Source organism: Aspergillus clavatus, genomic scaffold (genome assembly GCF_000002715.2).
Source record: "Aspergillus clavatus NRRL 1 1099423829803 genomic scaffold, whole genome shotgun sequence".
Classification (NCBI taxonomy): Eukaryota; Fungi; Ascomycota; class Eurotiomycetes; order Eurotiales; family Aspergillaceae; genus Aspergillus; species Aspergillus clavatus.
This window is the reverse complement of record NW_001517096.1, coordinates 367,860-388,627: the sequence shown is the minus strand read 5'-3', so window position 1 is coordinate 388,627 and position 20,768 is coordinate 367,860. Positions and strand designations below refer to the sequence as shown.

At 50.5% G+C, this 20,768-nt stretch overlaps 9 protein-coding genes across 9 annotated transcripts, besides 3 other annotated features; 4 read left to right on the top strand and 5 right to left on the bottom strand.

Moving 5' to 3' along the window:
• Positions 1 to 236: 236 nt before the first annotated feature.
• Positions 237 to 2,944, top strand: ACLA_078760 (uncharacterized protein; the record flags this gene model as incomplete). The annotated part of the gene is made up of 5 exons (XM_001270552.1): positions 237 to 353; positions 425 to 1,388; positions 1,472 to 2,275; positions 2,340 to 2,368; positions 2,450 to 2,944. 5 exons carry the CDS (start codon positions 237 to 239, stop codon positions 2,942 to 2,944), a joined length of 2,409 nt encoding a protein of 802 aa, XP_001270553.1.
• Positions 2,945 to 3,783: 839 nt separating this feature from the next.
• Positions 3,784 to 5,011, bottom strand: ACLA_078750 (PAF acetylhydrolase family protein; the record flags this gene model as incomplete). The annotated part of the gene is made up of 2 exons (XM_001270551.1): positions 3,784 to 4,492; positions 4,572 to 5,011. 2 exons carry the CDS (start codon positions 5,009 to 5,011, stop codon positions 3,784 to 3,786), a joined length of 1,149 nt encoding a protein of 382 aa, XP_001270552.1.
• A 1,093-nt stretch (positions 5,012 to 6,104) lies between these two features.
• On the top strand, positions 6,105 to 7,236 carry ACLA_078740 (uncharacterized protein; the record flags this gene model as incomplete). Its single annotated transcript, XM_001270550.1, has 3 exons — positions 6,105 to 6,308; positions 6,371 to 6,414; positions 6,717 to 7,236. The coding sequence occupies 3 exons, from the start codon at positions 6,105 to 6,107 to the stop codon at positions 7,234 to 7,236; spliced, it is 768 nt and encodes a 255-aa protein (XP_001270551.1).
• Positions 7,237 to 8,935: 1,699 nt separating this feature from the next.
• Positions 8,936 to 8,964: a microsatellite.
• Positions 8,965 to 10,146: 1,182 nt separating this feature from the next.
• Positions 10,147 to 11,655, bottom strand: ACLA_078730 (mannitol dehydrogenase family protein; the record flags this gene model as incomplete). The annotated part of the gene is made up of 1 exon (XM_001270549.1): positions 10,147 to 11,655. One exon carries the CDS (start codon positions 11,653 to 11,655, stop codon positions 10,147 to 10,149), a length of 1,509 nt encoding a protein of 502 aa, XP_001270550.1.
• A 443-nt stretch (positions 11,656 to 12,098) lies between these two features.
• Positions 12,099 to 12,131: a microsatellite.
• Positions 12,100 to 12,131: a microsatellite.
• An 882-nt stretch (positions 12,132 to 13,013) lies between these two features.
• ACLA_078720 (DsbA family oxidoreductase) lies at positions 13,014 to 13,743 on the bottom strand (the record flags this gene model as incomplete). Its single annotated transcript, XM_001270548.1, has 2 exons — positions 13,014 to 13,643; positions 13,699 to 13,743. 2 exons carry the CDS (start codon positions 13,741 to 13,743, stop codon positions 13,014 to 13,016), a joined length of 675 nt encoding a protein of 224 aa, XP_001270549.1.
• Positions 13,744 to 14,220: 477 nt separating this feature from the next.
• ACLA_078710 (cytochrome P450) lies at positions 14,221 to 16,017 on the bottom strand (the record flags this gene model as incomplete). Its single annotated transcript, XM_001270547.1, has 6 exons — positions 14,221 to 14,639; positions 14,708 to 15,310; positions 15,368 to 15,436; positions 15,495 to 15,579; positions 15,630 to 15,770; positions 15,829 to 16,017. The coding sequence occupies 6 exons, from the start codon at positions 16,015 to 16,017 to the stop codon at positions 14,221 to 14,223; spliced, it is 1,506 nt and encodes a 501-aa protein (XP_001270548.1).
• A 198-nt stretch (positions 16,018 to 16,215) lies between these two features.
• Positions 16,216 to 17,369, bottom strand: ACLA_078700 (zinc-binding alcohol dehydrogenase family protein; the record flags this gene model as incomplete). The annotated part of the gene is made up of 2 exons (XM_001270546.1): positions 16,216 to 16,744; positions 16,804 to 17,369. 2 exons carry the CDS (start codon positions 17,367 to 17,369, stop codon positions 16,216 to 16,218), a joined length of 1,095 nt encoding a protein of 364 aa, XP_001270547.1.
• A 427-nt stretch (positions 17,370 to 17,796) lies between these two features.
• Positions 17,797 to 18,987, top strand: ACLA_078690 (uncharacterized protein; the record flags this gene model as incomplete). The annotated part of the gene is made up of 2 exons (XM_001270545.1): positions 17,797 to 18,446; positions 18,510 to 18,987. 2 exons carry the CDS (start codon positions 17,797 to 17,799, stop codon positions 18,985 to 18,987), a joined length of 1,128 nt encoding a protein of 375 aa, XP_001270546.1.
• A 336-nt stretch (positions 18,988 to 19,323) lies between these two features.
• On the top strand, positions 19,324 to 20,704 carry ACLA_078680 (alpha/beta hydrolase family protein; the record flags this gene model as incomplete). The annotated part of the gene is made up of 2 exons (XM_001270544.1): positions 19,324 to 20,133; positions 20,204 to 20,704. The coding sequence occupies 2 exons, from the start codon at positions 19,324 to 19,326 to the stop codon at positions 20,702 to 20,704; spliced, it is 1,311 nt and encodes a 436-aa protein (XP_001270545.1).
• Between the last annotated feature and the right edge of the window lie 64 nt (positions 20,705 to 20,768).

Genomic DNA, 20,768 nt, shown 5'->3' with positions numbered 1-20,768 from the left:
TTTTGCAGTCGGGCTATACTTTAATCTACGGCTCACTAGAACCGTTCTGATACTTATATATACGTTGCTCATGATCTAAAGTGATGCAATGTAATGGCATAGACACTCTAGACTGGCCCGCTAGCTCAAACACCAGGCCGTCTTGTTATTATAAAGAATGGTAAATGATACTTCTTCCAATTTCATACATGTAGTTCTCAGACCCTAAGCATATATCTCCTGCAATCACCGCAATCATGGCCACACTGTATGAGCCCCAGCCGACTTGCCCAGCAAAATGGCATGATGAATATGCACTCTCAACCATAGTTAGTGCAGTGCCGGTTAAAGAGGATGCTGGAACTAAAGAGACTGTGAGTCTTGACCCCCACACCATCAGAAGCCGTTGATTGCGTTAATGGTTGAGGTGCTGCAACACCAATAGAACACTGGCTATCGGCGAGACGTATATTTGACCTCTACTCAACTCGTCGAGTCACTGATCTACAATGTGATGTACTTTTACACCGATATCCTTGCCTTCGACTCTTCAGAAACGATCTTTTCGCCCACAGCGGATAGTATGTTTGTCATCGCGGCGCGAGTTTTGACTGCCGATGCTCCCGTGACCATAAGGGTCCATCCTGCTCCTCAAACGGGCTGTGTGATTCGGATATATGCGTCCATCCTGGACCAGCCAGTCACAGTGCAGGGTCCTGATCCGTCACAGAGTGTTCGCTTGGAGCTGGGTCCTGGAACAAACAACCTCGGGGCGATAGTCACAGTCCAAACGAACAGTCTGAACGTGGTGTACTACCAGCAGTACTTCGACAGCCCGGATGAGATCTTCCAGGCCACAATTGCAACACAACTGCGACTCGCGCAAGCGCTATTCTGGCAGAAGCCATCCATTGCCATGTCCCTGTGTGCGTATGGAGCCGCTGCTACGGCCCGGCCCTCGCTTTACCCCGCCCTCAATGCGCAGGCAGTTGCCCTGGGCCAGCAACTGGCCGCGCAGGCCATGACCGGGCCCGACACAACCTATGCACCCGCCTTGACCATCAGCCAGTACAGGCGAACTGTAGAGGATGCCATCGATGCTTTGGAAGCATTCGAAACACAGTATGAACGATTTCAGGATCAGAACGCCATCGTGGAGGATCAAAAGGCTGCCTGGAAGGCCATGCTCCAGCAGGCCACTAATGAGCAAGCCCTGCGCGAGCAGGCCCGCAACTCTGCTTCTGAAAAATACTCAGATGCCTGTGACACTCGGGACAGTTGCCGAGATATGGTTACAGCGAGTCGTCATGAGTTGGACTCCGCTCGACAAGCATTCCAGGAGGGTCTGCTGGCCTGGGAAGAAAGGGCGCTTTTCGAAGGCGTTTTTGGCCTTCTGAGTGGGATCATTGGTAAGTCTTGGGCCTCTTCGATGGATAGCATGCGTATCACCCGGTCTTTTTTTGCTGAGTTGCCGGCTACCACTGGGTTTCAGAATTTGGCGCGGAACTGTACGGTATCTCTACAGCCTTTTCCCTGGATGATGTGATGAAAGCGATCAACACCGTACGAGGGATCATCGACGAGGTCAAGGCAGCGGAGAGAAATACAGCGCAACAGGATAGGAAGATCTCCTCCAATACTCTGAAACAGCTCACAGAATGTATGGCTCCATTAGAAACTCTGTACTTCTCCATGATGACGATCGTCGCGGCGGTCAAGAAATGCGAAACCGATCCAGATGCCGCGATCCCGGCCATGGATGACATCTCCGGGTCCAGCCAAGGAGACGCCGATGCGAGGCTGATCATCACGTTGGCGGCATGGGATACCTGGACCCTGGACTCAGTCGCCCAGCTGGACTTTGCAATTGCCCATTCTATCCGAGGCTCAGCAGATTATCGGATGGCCCTGCAGAAATATAACATTAATGGAAAGGCGCTGGCTCAAGCGGATGCTCAGGCCACCAAGGCAGGACAGGAATATGTTCAGGCAGAGATGGCTGTGATCACTTGTCAGAAGAACATTCAGGAACTCGAAGATCTGGTCGACAGATATACCGGGGAAGCGGCGCTATATGCTGTAGCCGAAGCTAAGTTTTACGACGCCTTTCTTTCCATGCAGACTTCGGTGGCTATCCAGATGCGCAATATGGCCTGGGCATACAAGTACTGGGCCCTAGAAGACAGCCCTTTGGTGTTGGACTCCCAGAAGAGCACGGCGCAGTTCCGCAGTGATCTGTATCTCATTGATGAGGCGATGAATACTGTCAACTCCAAGTACGACAGAATCCTGCAGTGTAGGTCTTTAAACTGTCCATACTTTCGGCCTTCCTCACCATGTTACTAACACATTCAAATCAGTACTTAGTCAAACAGTGTCCACAAGCGACGTAAGAGCTGCCTTCGCATTAATAACCCCAATTAGTCTCGTCTCCGTGCGCCTGCTGGACTATGTTAACAAGTTTATACAGCTTCCGTCCAACTTCGGTCCGTCAATAATATCCGGCCTTCAGAGCGAGACCCATCGCGCCAGCTTCACCCTAACTCCGAGCATAGATCCAGCAAACGATCCGGGTTTTGCCAGCATCTTCACGGATGGGTCTCACTTCCGAACAGCCGGCCTACAGGCCTATCTCCGGGGCGCTCGTCCCCGACCAGAGAACCTTCAAAATGGGGTGTATCGCGTTAACCTAAATATCTCAACCTCGGGGTTGTATGCGGACATCCAAGACGGCAAGATCTTTGAGTTCACCCGTGCGCCACAGGGGGCGCGGGTCTCCTACGATATTACTGCTACCGGTGAGATTGGGGAGGTTCACATCGACGAGTCATTCGGGGATGAGGTCCATTCGTATCCCACTGTCTTTACTCAGTGGACGATCGAGTTGTTGCATGGCGAGCAGCTGGATTTAAGTCAGCTTACCTCTGTAGACCTGGCGTGGAAGGTCTATGCAAGATTTGACTAGGGCTTTTGGCTTGTACGAGAAGCATGCGCTGTTGTTATATATATAATGGTAGGAGAAAGCATAATAACCTTCGATTAGCTATCAGCAAGGTTAACAGGGTTGATAGGAATATCATTTAGTATTTCTAGCAATCAAGAAACTACCATCTAAGCAAAGACCCTTGGAATTGTTGTCAGCTTGCATTTTAATTTTAGATCATAATCAGTTTCTAAACAGCATACCAAAACTGGGGGTAATTGGGCTTCTACCCATTGTATTCATTCCACTCAGCAAACGTTGCTCAAAACAAGACTGATGGGGGTTTAGAAAATGATTGGCTATTGGCCCAACCTTAGCTAGAAAACACAGATGTAGAGTTCGCTAAGGACCATCTTTGGTTCTTAACAGCGTTGCCCAGTAGGATGATAGGATCCTGATGAGTGGATCATCAATGGAAACTAATGAGTAATACATCTTGCTTGGGATGCACCATGCATCATACAGCTGACCAAGGTTAGAAAAAAGTTAACCAAGGTTATAAATTATAAGGATCCTTGATCTGCAAGGTTTAGTGGCCAGCATCAGATGTAACCAGTGAAGAGCGTCTCAAGTCAAAAAGTCCCTACTTATCATAGCCTGTCATGATGGGCATGAGAGCGCAATTATCAGTCATACTTAAACATATACTACCTCCTTGTGGCATCAGAGCCTTGAATACATTGTAGTTATCTGATTTCTTGTAATTAGAGGGCAAACTAAGGTCTGTGACAGTCATCAATTGCTACTGCATGTTTTAAACAAGGATACTGAGCAAGGCTATAATATCTTCGCATTTCCTAAACTAGGTACCTTACCTGGAATTAATTTTCTCCAACAGTCACCTCAGGAAACTCCATACTGGACCTATCTAACAACTCACTTTTCTTCCCCTTCAAAACAACGTCAAAGAATCTGCTAGTATAAGTAGCAATAACCTGAAGGGCTCTTCTTCCATCAATACTCCCCAATAGTGCAGCCGTCTGTGCCGGAAATTCCGCTCTCAGACCAATCAAATCAGCGGCCACCGCCAAATCCGTAAACGTACCATGCGTGCTCCCACCAAGCATAAATCCTCTCCTGAAACCCTTCAGCTTCGGCCACAGTGCACCCCAACTCGGATCAGTTGTCAAATTCTTCCCTTCGTGCGCCATTATCATGAAGGGCTTATCCAATCCCCGGTCGATAACAGAGCCGAAAAATGTACCGTCCAGGTTGACACCTCCCATGAGACGGGGGTCAGAAAGCATAGCCTCAGCTGCGGTGGCGCCGCCAAGGGAGTGGCCATAGATTCCCACTTTAGAGGTATCCAACCCGCAAGTTCGGTCTGGGATGAGCCTTGAGATGACAGATGGACGGTGGAGCTGGTCAAGGACGAATGACATGTCTTTCACGCGGATGTTCAGGTCATCTATGATTTGGGTATTGGTTGTAATGTTTGCGGCGAGGATTGTGGAATTGTTGGGGAATGTTACGATATCTGCATCGTAGGGATGGTCGACGGTTACAACGATGTAGCCAGTGCTGGACAGTCTGCGGCGAAGTAAATGTTAGCGGAACCTGTCGATTTAAAGCTCTACTGAGCGAGGGACAGAAGAAGGGGAATACACACTGCTGTGCCATAGCGCTGTACAAGAGCCGAATATTCCCCAGGCCAGAGGAGAAGAGAATGAGCGGATAATTTGACCTTTTGACCCGGCGACTAGGGCAAGGCTTGCAGTTTTGAAGGGCAAGGGAGCTGAAGGCGCCGGCTGGTATACCAGCCTGTGCGTACCGTTCATCCTCGAAGGTTGCGCTGATGGGATCCATGTAGGGCGTCAGGGAGGGGCAACATGCTGGTGGAGGGACGGGATGAAAGAGAGAGATCATCAGAGTACGTGGCTGTGGCGTTGGGGCGTAGGGATCCAAACGATGATGGTCGATGAGCTGCGCTGTTACAACGCTGGTGTTGTACGGGCCAATTGTAGCGGGGAAGGGCACCGCGCTGATGCTTGGGAGAAGCTGGGTAAAGAGAGTAGCGAGCAGCAGGTGCTTGCCAGAGAGGTTGAACATCGTAGCAAAAAGTGATGGGCAACGGGGGACAATTGTGTTTTAGGAGAGAAAAGATGAGAACCTATATATCTTGCTACAGAAAAAAACAGGAAGAAGTTCTTCGTCTTATATAGGATTCTGGAGTCAGTCCCACAGACTCTGTGGCTTCCGTCGGGTCTGATGTTAGCCGGGTCATCTTGATGTTCATACTACCTATTCAGGAAATGATTCAGCGCGCTCGTGGATCCTTTCTGCAGATGTGTGATGTGCTCGTCTTTCGCTCACCATTTGGCTGGATTGTGGAGGCTTAGATTCCTGCTGTACTAAACAGGTGTCCAGGCTCTAGTTAGGCAGTAACAGGAGTTCTTCCATGACAACTCATGTGCCAAGCAACTGCGTTCGAATGCTGCCTCTTCAGGAAAGGCGGGATAACAACTAGTGTCTTGGCATGGCCCATTTCTTCTTTACTGGATCTCTTCCTCGAACCTTCCGCTCAATACTCCTCCATACAAGTCATAAGGAGTAACAAGGCGTTTCCAGGCCACTTCCTGCACACACGGTGTTGTAGGAATCTACCGCTGCACTCAAAAGGTGTCCAGACACTAGCAGGAACAGTAATTCTTCTATGACAGAAAGCCTATAAATGTTTGAACGGTGAATTGAGAAATGGCTGTCCTGGGACCACTCGATCGGCGGACTGCTCGCACCAGATGCGCGGCCTGCGCACGGCGCAGAATCAAGGTCAGCAATTCCTTCTCATAGAATCGGTCGGCGAAACTGTTTGTTCCTGTCCCCCCTACTCTAGTTTAACCCTCAGTAGTGCGAAGGTGGTCCTCCCTGTCAGTATTGCTTAAAACGGAAACAACAATGCGTCCCTCAATCAATTCAGCGCAAGGCTGGCGTAGTCTTTGTCGATGTCTCCACGCCTTCCAAAAGGTCCGACTGTCTCTCACTCGCTACTCATCCTCCCATGCCTAGGCTCCACCCAAAGGTACCAGAAGGAAGCTCGGTTCTCTTTGTAAAGCATTTCTTCTCGGACTTTCTGGCAAGAAATGACTTTGGAGGCCCCTTGGACCTCGGCACTATCATATCGGAATTCCAGAGATCTCCCAGCATGTATCATGCATCCATTGCCCTGGGTGCACTTAATCTGAGCAGGAGGTCGCTGCTGACTATACATCCGGAGAGGAAAGCTGCGGCTGTGGGAGCCTTAACGGCCTACCACACCTCGATCGCCAAATTGAAAGCCGAGATTGTAAGCAGCAGCATCCCACGAGATGTCAACCTATGGACCACGTTTTTCTTGGGGCTGTTCGAAGTAGGTCAACAGGGTCTTGGGCGCAAAACATATCGGAAGCTGGAGGTTAACCTTTTAAGTAGCTCATGCATGATTTCACCGGAGAAGGCTGGGTGAAGCATTTTCTGTACGGCACGTCTCAAATGCTTCAGCTTCGCGGTCCAGAAGCTCATATAGCTGGCTCCGGGCGGTCATTTTTCCTCACAGTACGGGTCTTTGAGATTTGCCGCGCTCTCATATACTCAGAACCTACTTTTCTCTGCCAGCCGGAATGGATGTCACTTATGACTAGGATCTGGAACGAGGATGACAACGACTGGCATCCAAAGGAACTATTATTCGATCTGATGATCACATGTTCTTCGATAAGTCACCGGCAAGTACACTCGCATGCCCTCTATATCCTATTATATGATTGACCGAGCGCAGGGTATGGGATCTGCTCAACCCGGGCTCCAAATGCCCAAGCATGCTCCTTCACAAGGCCCTCCTTGAGCTTGCCGCTGAAGGTTTCGCTGTCCGATCAGCTCTTGCTGACTGGTATGCAAACTTCCAAAAGTGGTCGGCCGACACTGGTACGCCCGAACATAATCCCTACTCCGCTCTCGCATCAATCTATTTTCACGGCATCTCCATCTACCTGTCCGGCATCTTCGACTACCGCACTCAATTCAACAAAATACCCACGCCCACAATCTCGCAGGCTGTTATTCAGAATCATGTCGATGCGATTCTACAAATGACTGGGATCGTTTTGAAGACCGCAAATTTGGCGCCTGTGTTGTTGTTTTTCCCCTTGAGAGTAGCAGGCGCAAGAGTGACAACCGCTCAAGAGACAGAGTCGATTCGTGCGAGGCTTCAAGAGATTTCGACAAGGGGTTTCATGGTCGCAGATGCATTTATGGCGGATCTGAATTCTCTATGGTGTAAGAAAGGGATACAATTATAATACAGGAATTTTAGATGATTTTCCATGTCGATCACTGGATGACAATGTGTGCTTGAATCTGAGATCAGTACCCAGATGATCAGAGCATTAAGACAAAATCAGGAAAAAATGCTAGGATCAAGCGGGGCTTCCATAAAGGAAATGAGGCTGCATACAAGTAAATTCGATACAGGCCTTGGACAAGTGAGTGTGACCTGGGAGGGGGTCGTTGGTTGACAAGCAACGAGAACCGTATCAACTTGCGATCCGCAATATTAACATTGACGAAGTCAACAAGGACCTTCTCGACTTTTTGAAAGGCTGAATTACCCGCTGTAACTAGCCTGGTCTTCAATGGCAAAACCAGTCTATTTCATATAGAAAAATGAATTAAGCAAGAAGAATGGAGACTACGTCCGCTGCTAAGTCAAATAGATGAAGCATTTGGATTCACAATGTGCGCATATTCTGACATGGATTAACCTAACATAGTTATTTCCATTCCATCTTTACATGCTCTTCCATATATTAGCCTGAATCACTTTTGAAATGCGTGGATTTACTTGAACAAGAAAACACTTTTTGCTCATTATTAATGCTGCAACCTTGCATCTCGAACCTTCAGTGGGCTTGAAACCTCAGTGGGCTTCAATCCAACCCAAATTTGACTTTAGATATGCTCCCAAAAGTCAAAATCTGCGTAGCTCAGTAGGTAGTCAGATTGGTGACTGTGCATGGTGAAAACTTCATACCTCCCTCGTCATAATGCATCTCAGCTCGGACCACTTCTATCACTTGGTGCAGAAAGTGTACTGAGTAGCCTGGTCATCTGTGGTCACGCATACCCACGTTCGGTCGTGAGAGTCGACTACTACGGCAGCCCCAACGTAGTTGGGGCATGATGCTTTGGGAATCTGTGCCTGTATGTCCGCTGTCACCCCGTGGATCGGTTGACCAGGGGCTGACTGGACCCGGCATTGCCACGGTTTTGCGCCGGGCTGAGGCACCAGCGGGGCCATAGTTTGGTAACGGTCATAGTTTTGACGGCCAAGGATTTCTTTGACATTTCCAATTGCAGGACAGATATGGACATGTATCTGCTCTTGGCTTCGCGAATACACAGAATTGATTGTCAATGCCTGTGACTTGCGATCCCAAAGGGTTTGTCCCCAGTCCCAAGGGTCATCGGAGTCTAGTTGAAGGATCCCTGGGGCTCGCCGAGTCGTTGTCATTAGACGCCCCGAATCCATTAGTACCCAGGCAGGGTTTCCCGGAAGCGGTTTGTACGTCCGACAGCTTCCCTGTTGCAAGCACTGGCACAACTCGGAAAACCAAATATAGCAGGAGTCGCAGTCTCTGTTCTCATCAACACAGCCCTTGCCACAACCCTGCGGGATCAGCTTGCTGAAGGAGTGGATGGATCTTCCTTCGCACGTTCCCAATGAACAGGGCTGGCAGGTCGAGCTTTTTCCTGACGAGCATAGGCACGAATCAAGATCGCTGCTCTGGATCTGATCTGAAGAACAAAGTTTACCAAGCTGCGCTGAACAAGATTGGATCATCCCCTGGCCAAGGATCAGGTATAGTCCAATGTAAAGATATTGTTTAACGTGCATCTTCTAAGCTATTCTTGAAGTAGGCTATTCCTTGAGGAGACAAGTACTGGTTGGAGTAGGCCATACGTCCAGTGCAGATACTTCTCGGGTCCTTAAATAAATATTCCAGTACTAACTTCCAGCACTAACTTCCTCTTCTTTGTCGAAAGTCGACCTTATCATTCTGAATCTAGAATTGCTCTGCCCAGGGTTTTGTCGAACAGTAGCTTCAAAGCGGTTGCTTCCGCTTCGTCACCAGATGTCTCTCAGTGGACCTGCGAACTTGTGTTATCCGCGGTTCTAGAATTATTCTCCCGTTGCCTCAAGATGGAGACAATCTCGACTGTGCTTCACGTCTATCTTGCACGAACTAGGAATTACACTCGCCATTGGAAATGACCTCAACACTATACTGCCCGGCGCGTGACTGTCTAGAAAGAGGCTACATTCTGCCCATTGGTTTGAGCAGAGGATCTAGATCAACCTATCAGAACGGCTTCATTACTGAGGAAGACTGTCTTGATGCCATCGGTGGAGTTTCCAGCTTTTGGGAGTATCCCTGAAAGGTAGCTACCGAATACAGTCCCAGTGGAAGTCGGCTGCCTGTTGTGAACAGTGTACATGTTAAACCCGGCCGACAGGGAAACGGTCTACGGGGCATCACAAGTAGCCATGTTGCTCCATTCTTCCAGGGTGGCGCCTGTCCATGACTCCACATAGTGGCCTCCAGAATCCAGATTGATGACGACGTACCCGCCTGCTCATAATCAAGAATCTATTGGCGCGTATTGCGTGATGTAATTTTCGATGACCATGAGAATGGTTCTCGCTCCAACATCTGGCTGAGCTGGGTATTGATCTGCTGTGTTATTCCAACTATAGCAATGTCGCGCATACTGAGCTAATGCTTCCGTAGCACGCAGAATGCTAGTGGTGCTGGTAAACTGTAGTTCCTCGCCACTTGCTTGGAGCTTCTCGTATGGCGGGGGTAAGTCATTTCTCGACTGTGTAAGAAACTGCTCATTCATGTTGTGAAGAGAGATTGTCCGAGGTGGAGACCCAACCGCTAATGCTTATTATGAACTATACATGACCTCTCCATTTTGCTAAATACATGCTTCGCTGACCCCAACAATGATCAAGTGAAAACCGGGGATCTTGTCTATCATATCTATCTCTATGCCATCGTCTTCCCGAATCGCTTTCCCAAATAAGACATGCCCAGAAAGAAAAAAAATAAAAAAAAAAAAAAGAGGAAAAAGAAGAAGATTTGCAAACATCGTAGCAGATGTATGTGTATCATTTGCGCCAAGCCAACAGCCCCTCGCCGTGGCTATCAGTCAATATACTTGGGAAGCGTCTTCAAGATGCCATCCCGGGTAATGTCCTCCATGGCTTTGGTGACTTCTTTGAGGAACCTCGGGTCGGTACGCAAGTCATCACCGAACAGGTTCTTGATGCTGAGCAACTCGGACGGGTTGGTACCTCCAGCACGGGCCTTGGCCTGGAGCTCGTTGAGCATCGGGTCGACCACCTCAAACGCCTTGCCGCTGTCGTCAATACCCTTGATGTAGCAGAACCAGGCGGCGGCGACAAAGCACAGGCGGCGGAACGGGGCAGTCACCCAGATTGCCTCTGCGATCGATGGCATGATGAATTGCGGGATCTTGCCGGAAGCGTTGAGGCAGATGCGGGGCAGCTGGTCCATGATGGTGGGGTTGGTGAAGCGTTCGATGAGCGTGTTGCAGTAGTCGTCGATGTTGACACCGGGAATTTCGGGCAAGAGCGGCTTCACTTCCTGCTGCATCATCTGCCACACGAACTTGCTGAAGAGCGGGTGCTCCATGACTTCATGAACGTAGTTGAAGCCAGCCAGCTGACCCGGGTAACCGATGGCGGAGTGACTGCCGTTGAGCAGACGCAGCTTGTGCTTCTCGAACTGCTCGACCGCGTGGACATCCTTGACAACCTGGACACCGATCTTCTCGAAGGGGGGACGGCCGTCGGAAAACTTGTCCTCGATCACCCACTGCATGAAAGGTTCTGTGACGACCGGCCATGAGTCTTCAATACCAAAGTTCTCTGCGAGTGCTGTCTTATCGGTGGCGGATGTCTGGGGTGTGATACGGTCGACCATGGCGTTGGGGAAAGCACCCTCCTCGGCAATCCACTCGGCAACCTTGGGGTTGCGCTGGCGGGCAAACGATTCGAGCATGTGACGTGTGATAGATCCGTTCTTCTGCATGTTGTCGCACGACATGACCGTGAACGGCTTGAGTCCGAGGCGGTGGCGTCGCTCCAGAGCCGCATAGAGGAAGCCGAAGGTGGTGCGCGGTTTGTTCTCGTTAACAGGGTTCAGATCGAATTGGATGTCCGGGTGCTCCTTCTGGAGCTCGTGTGTGTTCTCGTTGTAGTAGTAGCCGCTCTCGGTGATGGTGAGCGAGACAATGCGGGTATCCGGGTTCGCCATCTTGGCGATAACGGCCTCGCGATCATCGGGGGCAAAGAGGTAGGAGTTGATGCTGCCGATAACGTGCGCAAAGCTGCCCTTGGCCGAACGCTCGATGACGGTGTAGAGGTTGTCCTGCGACGCCAGGGCATCGCGCATAGTGGAATCGAAGGGCTGCAAGCCCACACCGCAAATCGCGTAGTCGGTCACACCCTGCTCCTGCATCAACCGGTCGACATAGACGGCAAGGTGCGCGCGGTGGAAGCCGCCGACGCCGATGTGGACAATTCCCTCCTTGACGGCGCCATTGCGCTGGTAAGTCGGGACCTTGACCAGCGACTTGCCGGCCGCAAAAATCTGCGACAGGTTCCTGCTGTTAAGCTTGAGGGGAGCCATGGTGGTCATGATCAAAGGGGAAAAAGAAAGACCAGGAAGGGGAGAGAGAGAGAGAGGAAGAGAGGCTGCCAGTTCAGTTCATAAAGAATCCTCGACTGCTTGATCGCCGGGTGCAGCTGTGGTCCGACACACTGCCAGGATTGACCGCTCAACCGCCGGAAAATGACCAGATTATCGCATTACATCACGCGGTGGGTTCAGAATTTTAATAGAGGATCCACATCCATGTGGAGTGGTGTTTGGTGGCAAGAGAATAATAGAACCAGAGGACAAGGAAAAAAGGAATATTCTATCTAGTCTGGTCGATCTAAACTCTTTCAGCCTCACTCGCTGGCAGCTGGCTGGCTGTCCGCTGTCTGCACTCTCCGTTTCCGACCAGCCTAGACCATTTTGTTTTTTTTTTTTTTCGCGCATATTTATTTATTTTCCTTGCTTGCGTCGCCATCTATCTATCTATCTATCTATCTATCTATCTAAATAAAGATGTACTCCGACTCGGTAGTGCCGAGTCCATGGCTTATTTCTCCTAGACGTCTGCAGTCTGCAGTCTGCACCCTGCACCCCTGTGTCGGGTAGATAGTTAGATACCTCCTAGAACATCTACCCCTAGTGCAGATGAGCAACGTATCTTCGCTCCTTTAAAACAGCCAGGCTAGATAGATAGACGATCGAGACATAAAAAGAAAAGAAAGAAACGAAACAATCCCCGTCGAGGAGGAAGTTAGCGTGGTGTGTCTGGTCATTTGAGCATCTCATTTTTTTCCGCCACATTAGAAAATGAGTTAATCAGCATATTTTCTTTTTTTTTTTTTGTTTTTTGCTGTTGTGATGAGCATTTTTCACAACCGAGCTATGCATCCAAAAATACTTTCATATTATTTTAAGGGGTTAAGATGACAGCTCCAACTCTCCAACTCGGTGGTTTTTTTCGGGTTTCTTTGTTTTTTCTTTTTAGGAAGTTTGGGCGCCGGAAAAAGCATCTGCATTCTACACAATCTTCCCCCCCCCCCAAGGGATCAACTCCGACTTCGCATGAGAAATCGCAGACAGGAATTATTAGTCAATCCGCATCCTAACTAATCCTAACCATCATTACTTATCTTGACCCCCCCCAGAACACCCTGTTCTTTGTTGTTGGGGGCGGTGCGACCGTACGGAGTACAGAGCTCGAATCCGTCGATCCCAACACCATCTCAACAACCCACACCACAAGTCCAAAGTACCATCGGAAGCGGATACGAAACTGGGATCATCTGACCTGATCGTGGATTCCAAGATTTGCTATGATTCGAAAGAACCTCCCGGGATCCAATAGCTGGTTACGGTAATAGTTCCAAGCACTCGTCAGGGGTGACCCCCTAAGCCTGATTTTCGCCTTCCTTGACCTTTGCAAACACCTCGATGAACTCCGACGGATCCTCTGCACCATCCACGCAATGCACTCCCTGAATGATATACCGTGGAACTCCGGTGTTGCCCGGCTGCCTGTTTCTTTGAGACGCTTCGTCGACGATATCCCCGGCCAAGTCGGATTCGAGCCATTCAGTCACTTCGGCCTTGTCGAGTCCCGCGCTCAAGGCGAGCTCCAGAAGTACGTCCTTTGATGAGATATCCATCTCCATTTCGTGGTAGGCCCGGAGAATGTTCTCGACCAGGCAATTTTGAACGTCTGCGGGCTTGGTCCGGCTCAGGTGGACCAGGCGATGGGCATCACGGGTGCTCCCGATCATCCCCCCAGCCTTGAAGTAGATGCCCACCGCACGTCCAATTTGGTTCATCCGGTTGAACAAGGCGGTTCGCTGCTCCGGAGTCATGTCCTTCAGCCGTTCATCCACCAGGTCGCTCTTGGGCACGCTGTGAGGGTGAGGGTTGTAGTTCAAGAAATACGGGCTCCATTTGATCGAGAAAACATCAGATCGACCGCCAGGGTAGGTTTTCTGATACAGCGCGATGGCTCGGTCGAGTTTGCGTTTGCCAATGTAGCACCACTAGACCCTTGTCAGCCTTTCTCTCCTCGAACGGTGGAAGGTCATCGCTGTGTACCGCGCAAACAAAATCATAGACCACTTCGATCTCGATAACGGACATGGTGAAATGGATGCGGTCGCGACTACCGGATTCGAAAAAAAGAAGGGCCTACTTGGAGATAGATAAACAGACCAAGACGACGGATGAAAGATGATGATGGGGGGAACAGAATATGTCTGATGATGCCCAACCGCAACAAGCTGCAGGGGTTTGTCGGATCTTCCACCCCGCGGCTCCGATGTTGAGTCTCAGACTCGGTGAGCCGAACCAATATCATCGGAGCATATGGACGCTCTTTCGCCATTTGACTACTAGATAGTGTATTTTTGGAATAACCAACCAGAGAATAATTGTTGGGGATAAATCACTAGAGATCTTGGTTGACAAGCAGGTTCGCAATGTTAGGAGATTCTGGCTCGTTGCCGTCGTCTCCGTGTGGTAATAAGATATATATATCTATCCCCTATATCGTGCTGGCCACTCACAACAACAGTATGGAATCAATCACCCCCAACAGCGTATATACTTTGTACCCCTTCAAAGACCGCTTCGTTTCCGTATCATGATCGTAGCTTCCCGACTGGGTCCCATATTAAAGTCATTAAAACCATTCGCCGGTCGGGATCCATCACAGTCCGCCAGCTTAACCTCGTACTGGGTCAAGAGCACCACAAGAATCAGTTTAATGGCAAGTGACGTGAAGAACCGCCCGGGACAGGCATGGGAACCAGCCCCAAATCCCAACATGGTGTCGGAGACGGAGGCAAAATGATACCGGTTTGCATCAACCGTCTCCCGAAGATGAAGGAAGCGATACCCAGCAAATTGGTCCGGACGAGGATAGATGGCTGGATCATGGTGCACGGCATCGGCTGGGAATTGAAAGATGACCCCGGCTGGGAGATGCAGGCCGTCTTTGAAGGTGTGTGGGCGAACAGTCATCCGTTGAGCCGTAACTAGAGACGTTATCATCCGATGGCCCAGACTTCAAATGAAAGAGAAAGGGAGACAGGAATGAACATACTGAAACCAATAGGATGGACCCGCTGGCTCTCTTTCATAAAGCTGTCTAGTTTCCTCATCTTAGCCACTTCCTGCAGTGTCCATTTCCCCTCACACTCGGTTAGAGCTTCCTGCATTTCCTTCGTGATCTCTGCACAGTATTCTGGGCGGATGAGCAGGTCAAACAGAACCGCCGTGAGAGTCGACGACGTTGTATGCATGGACGCAACAGTTAGGAATAGCTGTTGCTCTGCAATGCGAGTCAGCGATGTTTCGCCTCCGTTCCCCCTAAGCGACCAATGTAGGCAATCGGCAAATGCGCCAAAGTCATGCTCTTTGATTGCTGCCAGCCGGTCTTGGTAGACAGGAGCGAGCAGCTCCACGGCTCTAGCCCGCATGGCTCGCATGCGCTTTGGGGCATCGCTCTGCCAGCGGGCCAGCCATCTCCAGCGAGGAGAATACTGCGAGCGGATTGTAAACGCGGCGTTGAAGATGGCAAAGGTAGTCTGCAGCGAGATATCGATCCATTCGCGATTGCGGCACAGTTCAGGTCCCACCAGCGCCAGTGCCGTCACCTGGGCTGTCAGGCTGCTCAAAAAGTCGTACGCCGGGAGAGTATTCCATTCTACCAATGTTAGAGGACTCTTTAACAAACGATATGCTGACGGTTGTGACAGATTACCTTCTGATGCTGATAAACTTTGGTTGAGTCCTTCGATTGCTTCCTGGTACATACCATTGGCCAGCGCACCTGCGATTTATTGAGCAAAAGCTATTTTCACCATGCGCTGCGGAGATATCATGCTTACCCAGGTTCTTCGTCAAGTCTACACGGACTACATGGGCTGCTGCATCTGTTTGGCGAGGCGCATTGCTGTAGTTGAGAAGGAAAACCTGTCACGGATCAGCTGACGATCTTATATACAGATGGGGGCGAACGCTACCTTCTCTGAGAACAGGGGAAAGCTGAACAGGGACGTTGATGCATATTTGACCTCATCGAGATACTTCATGGGTAGCAGAACCTGCGGGCCTAGCTCCTCGATGGGATGACGCATTTGAAAGGGAATTCCATGGCGCAGGTACTATTGTACGATTACCATTTTTTGCAATCGATAGCACCGCAGGCAATGGTGAACATACCTTGTCGTAACCTCTAAACAAAAGAGACCGCGAGTCCTGGGTATATCGCTCCGGAGTATCATTGTCCTCGAATCGCAGTTCGGGAATATGCTTCAAGGCACGTTTCGTCACAGCTGGTTGGACAGTCAAGAGCCACCAGAGGAAGAAGCCTATAGAGACCACAGCAAGAGTGAATAGAGTTATCATCATGCTGTGGTACCAGAAAATATAATCTTGAGAAAAGTCTTATTCTCGCAGTACTCAAGCGAACGACGCAAGAAACATTATGAGACTGAATTGGACACAGTCTTCGGGGTCCGAACTAACTCTAAGATGCGTTTCCGATTGGCTATAGAGTCCGAATTGGGTGCTCCTACTCGCTGTCTTAACTGGTTGCTAGCAATATGGTTACATGCCGATGCTCACAACCAATTTCTCGCCCGACACACTCTTGCTCTTCAGCATCTCGATCCCCTGCAAGATGGCATCAAATCTTCCTGGCAGTACTCTCAGAGGATGCGGCTTCAGCTGGCCCTTGCTCAACAGCCACTGGATGCTCCGATACCAGCGAATGCCAAATTGACGCATTTCTGGGTCGGCCGCTCGCTCATACCCATAGTCTAATTCCAGGCGATGGCCGAGGAGCGCCGGACCCATTACAAAGCCTACTCGGAGGGTACGCTTCTCCACTAAATAGTCTGGATACATCTCCAGGCACGCGTATCGGCCTCCTGCGCGACCCATGGCTCCGCAGCAGAGTGCAATGCTTTTGGCATCGGTAAACGGATCAAGCACGTAGCGAAGGGTGTTGCGGGTGTAAGCCTTGATCTTTTGGCCACAATCTGGCTCGTGATAGTCGAATATCTCTTCCGCCCCGTATTCCTTTGCTAGGGCAAAGTTCCGTGGAGAACAGGTTGTGATGGGAATATGACCAACCCTAGTATACGAAACTTAGCTGGATTCACGCAGCAATGAGAACTTTCAATCGCTGCTTACAAGCGAAGTAATTGCATAGCCATCGTCCCAACCGAGGAGCTTCCCCCGTGAACCAAAACCGTCAGCGGCTTTTGCGCTGGCTCCTCTGGCGTTCCGGGTAGCTCTAATGTCCGGAAAAGCGCCATGCCGAGTGTCGCCAGTCCCGTTCCTCCCAGAGCGGCAGCTTCCTCGAAGGACATGGAGTCCGGGATCTTCAGCGTAAACTCGGCTTCTGAGGCAATATATTCGGCGAAAGAGCCCGAATCATGTCGAATGGGATTCGACCCATGCACCGCACCGCATACCCGATCGCCTATCTGGAATGAGACCCCCAAGCTGGGGACTCCGGCTCCTATTGCCAGGATCACACCGGAAAAGTCACATCCGTCCACTGCCCCAGGAGAGGGAAATCGTTCATGCATCTTGTAGTCGCAGGGATTTATCGCTACTGCCATGGTGCGGACAAGCACTTCGTCCGGCCGGAGAACAGGGAGGGGAGCATTGTCGTCGATTCGTAGACGGAGGTCATCACCTTCAAGGATGACGGTCTGCTTTGAAGGAAGACGGATAGTGGTTGGTACGGTCATTTTTAATCTCGACTGATAGAGGAGCTAGTATTCGACTCGGATATAACATAGGGTAATCATTGTCCTTGTAATACTGGAATATTATAATCATACGGGGACAGGCAACTACCCGGACTACTCAGCTCGGAGTCGGAAGTACTAAAGCCAACGCAGGGATTTTCGACCTGCATGTTCGGAGATACTCGCATGGATCAGCTAATCCGCTTATTTTGGCTTTATTATGAGAGAACAAAGCAAAGATCAGGGCTCTTCCTGTTCTCTCCATTCTCCAATACGGTAGAGAAAGCTGCAGTGTCATTGTGTCGTTAGCATCGATATGCGTACCTCCATTCTACTCTCCAGTTTCTCCCTATTTGCCCATGTTAGAAGTTGGCAGCCATGGCCAGAACACTGGCTACACGACAATCCTGCTACTTTTGATAGCCAGATGCCTCTCACGGAGCAGTGCCAGATCAGTGACCTGACTGCTTTCGAGATGGTGAAAGGCCGCAAGATTGTGGACTTCACCACCAGCGCTATCGAATCCTTTGAGGCGCCCAAAATCAACCCGCTCAATAGCACCGCAGGAGAGCAGTGGGAATTTGACGGCGTGTCCGAAGATGGGATGCAGTCCTTTGTCTTTGGTTTCTATCGTGATCCGAATTATGCGATCCTCGGCACGGGCAACTTTCGGCTCTCTATTGAGTTCGCCTTTGCCAATCGCACGCGCTTCTACGAGGTTTACTACGCGTCCCGGTCAGTGGTGGAGCACTGCTCTGTGGGCACACGCGGCGAATGGGTGGATGATGCGGATGGCTACAGTTTCTCGTTCCAGATCAAAGCCGATATGAGTGAAGCCATGGTGTTCCTGAACTCACCGAGTGCGAAGGGAACCGTGGCTATCAAATCTCGCGCGCGCCCTGTGACGGCGGATGGTCATGTTTGGCCGGCACACAACGCATCCACTGAGGGAGTGCCTTTTTACCACTGGTCTGAGCCCATTCCGGCTGGGGATGTGGAGGTGGACGTGATGATTCAGGACCACCCATTGGTGTTTCAAGGAATGGGTGGTCATGAGCGGTTCTGGTCTGCGTTTAGGTATGAAAATCTTTCGGCGTTGGATGGAAACTTTCCTTTCTCGCTCACGCTGACATCTTCCAGCTGGTTCACCTGTCTTACGCACCTCAGCGCTGTTCGGACCATGCTGGGTCCCTACGTCCTCACCTACTTCAGCTTCACATCTAACATCAACCCTGGCGAAACACGGCAGTCGGTCGTCCTCTTTAAAGATGGACTCCCCGTCTTCCGTAGTACACGAGCCGAGGCTTCAGATGTTGACGACTATGCCTTGGTTTCTAAAACTTACGGGGGTGCCGTAACTGGAACCTTAAAGGACAAGGTGACGGGATATCAGTTGGAACTTGTGTCTCCGGGCAGGATGCAGCATTACACCTTCTTCGTGGAACATGCAAACCTGGGGTTCGAGTACATCCTCGGCGAGGGAGTGGGAGGAAGCGGTTTCTCGGGCCACTCGCGGGGGGGACATGTGGGATTGTCTCAGTATCAGGGGATTGCCTTGACGGAGGCGTTGACCTTCCCGAAGAACTCTCCATTATTCCGCAGTAACTACGTGGCATAATTTAGGACTTACAGTCGGCTTAGCAGTAGGACTAGCCGTTAGATGTCGCATATCAACATTGTTCGTCATAATTTCACTAGCATCCTGGGATCTCCCTACTCCGCTCGCCTATCTTCACTTCGGTTCTTCGGATATCCGAACGATGGAAGTCCATACAGAAAGTACCTTATGTTCGGGGCCTCCGGGCCAATCAACACCACATCCAAAACTTTGGGATGATCATTGGCATAACAGCCCACAAGGGAATGCTTGGACGTATCTCTCATTCTATTCTTCTGTGGATCATTCGTCTCTTACTGCGGTCGCACTCTCATCATCATTATCAACGTCGTCGTCATGCACAAACTTTTCAAGAATGCCCCCTTCTTCGATTTTGAGGCCATACGCATTCTAGGTACAACCTGCTACGGCGGCGCAGATGTCGCCGAGGTCTTCGAAGCGGTCGACCAGATCAAGAATAACGACCCAGAGACCTGGGAAACCGCCTGGCGCATCCAGGCCGAACGAGCGGAAAAGCTTGCCGCTGAAGCCCTTGAGCATGGCGATCGCGATGCTGCCCTAGCCGGATACCTACGTGCCTCAAACTACACCCGCGCCAGCGGATACATGTATGTTTCTCGGGCAGAGTCAAGCGGGGAAGCTCTCGTGCAGGATGCGCGAGCTCTTCCTATTGCTGAAAAGGTAGGGGAACTGTTCCGAAAAGCGATTCCCCTGATGAAAGGATCTGTACATACACTCGGCATCCCCTACGAGGAATATGCGTTACCAGGGTACTTGTATCTGCCACCACCGTGGAGACGCATTCCCGGTCGGAAAATTCCCATTCTTGTGAATAGCGGCGGTGCCGATTCATGTCAGGAGGAACTATTCTACTTGAACCCGGCAGCAGGCCCTGGGCAGGGGTACGCTGTTGTAACGTTCGATGGTCCAGGTCAGGGTATCATGTTGCGAAAATACGGACTGGAGATGAGGCCAGACTGGGAGGCTGTCACAGGACGAGTAATCGACTTTTTAGAGGAGTATGCAGCCGAAAACCCCCATTTGGAGCTGGACTTGAACTGCATCGCAGTGTCGGGAGCGTCGATGGGGGGATACTACGCCCTTCGCGCAGCGGCTGATCAGCGTGTGAAAGCATGTGTCTCTATTGTCAGTTCCTCATCCCCATGCATTGGGTGCACCGGTATTCCAAGATCGCTAATCCATGATTCCTGAACAGGATCCCTTCTACGATATGTGGGATTTTGGCACGGCGCACGTGTCACCAATCTTTATCCATGCCTGGACATCGGGATGGATTAGCGGCGGCTTCGTTGACAATTTGATGGCCCTTCTGTCTCGGCTTTCCTTTCAGCTTCGCTGGGAGATCTCGGTCACTGGCACATTTTTTGGCCTCTCTTCACCCTCGCAGATTCTGCTCCACATGAAAAAGTACACATTGCGTAGTACAGAAGAGGAGCCGGAAGGCTTCCTTTCCCGCGTGATATGCCCCGTGTTGTTGTCCGGAGCAGGCAAGTCGCTTTATCTGGATGTCGACAACCATACTCGCCAGTGCTACGATGGGCTAGTCAACGTGGCCGAACGCAACAAGCAGCTTTGGATTCCCGAAAGTGAGGGTCAGGGGAGTCTGCAAGCGAAAATGGGAGCGTTTCGACTGTGTAATCAGCGTACATACCGATTTTTGGATGAGTGTTTTGGCATTATGAGGAAGAGCCTGTAGATGAACATTGTCCAAAGAAGGTCACCAAAGGCCGAGCAACATTCAATAATCTCATTTAGCGAAA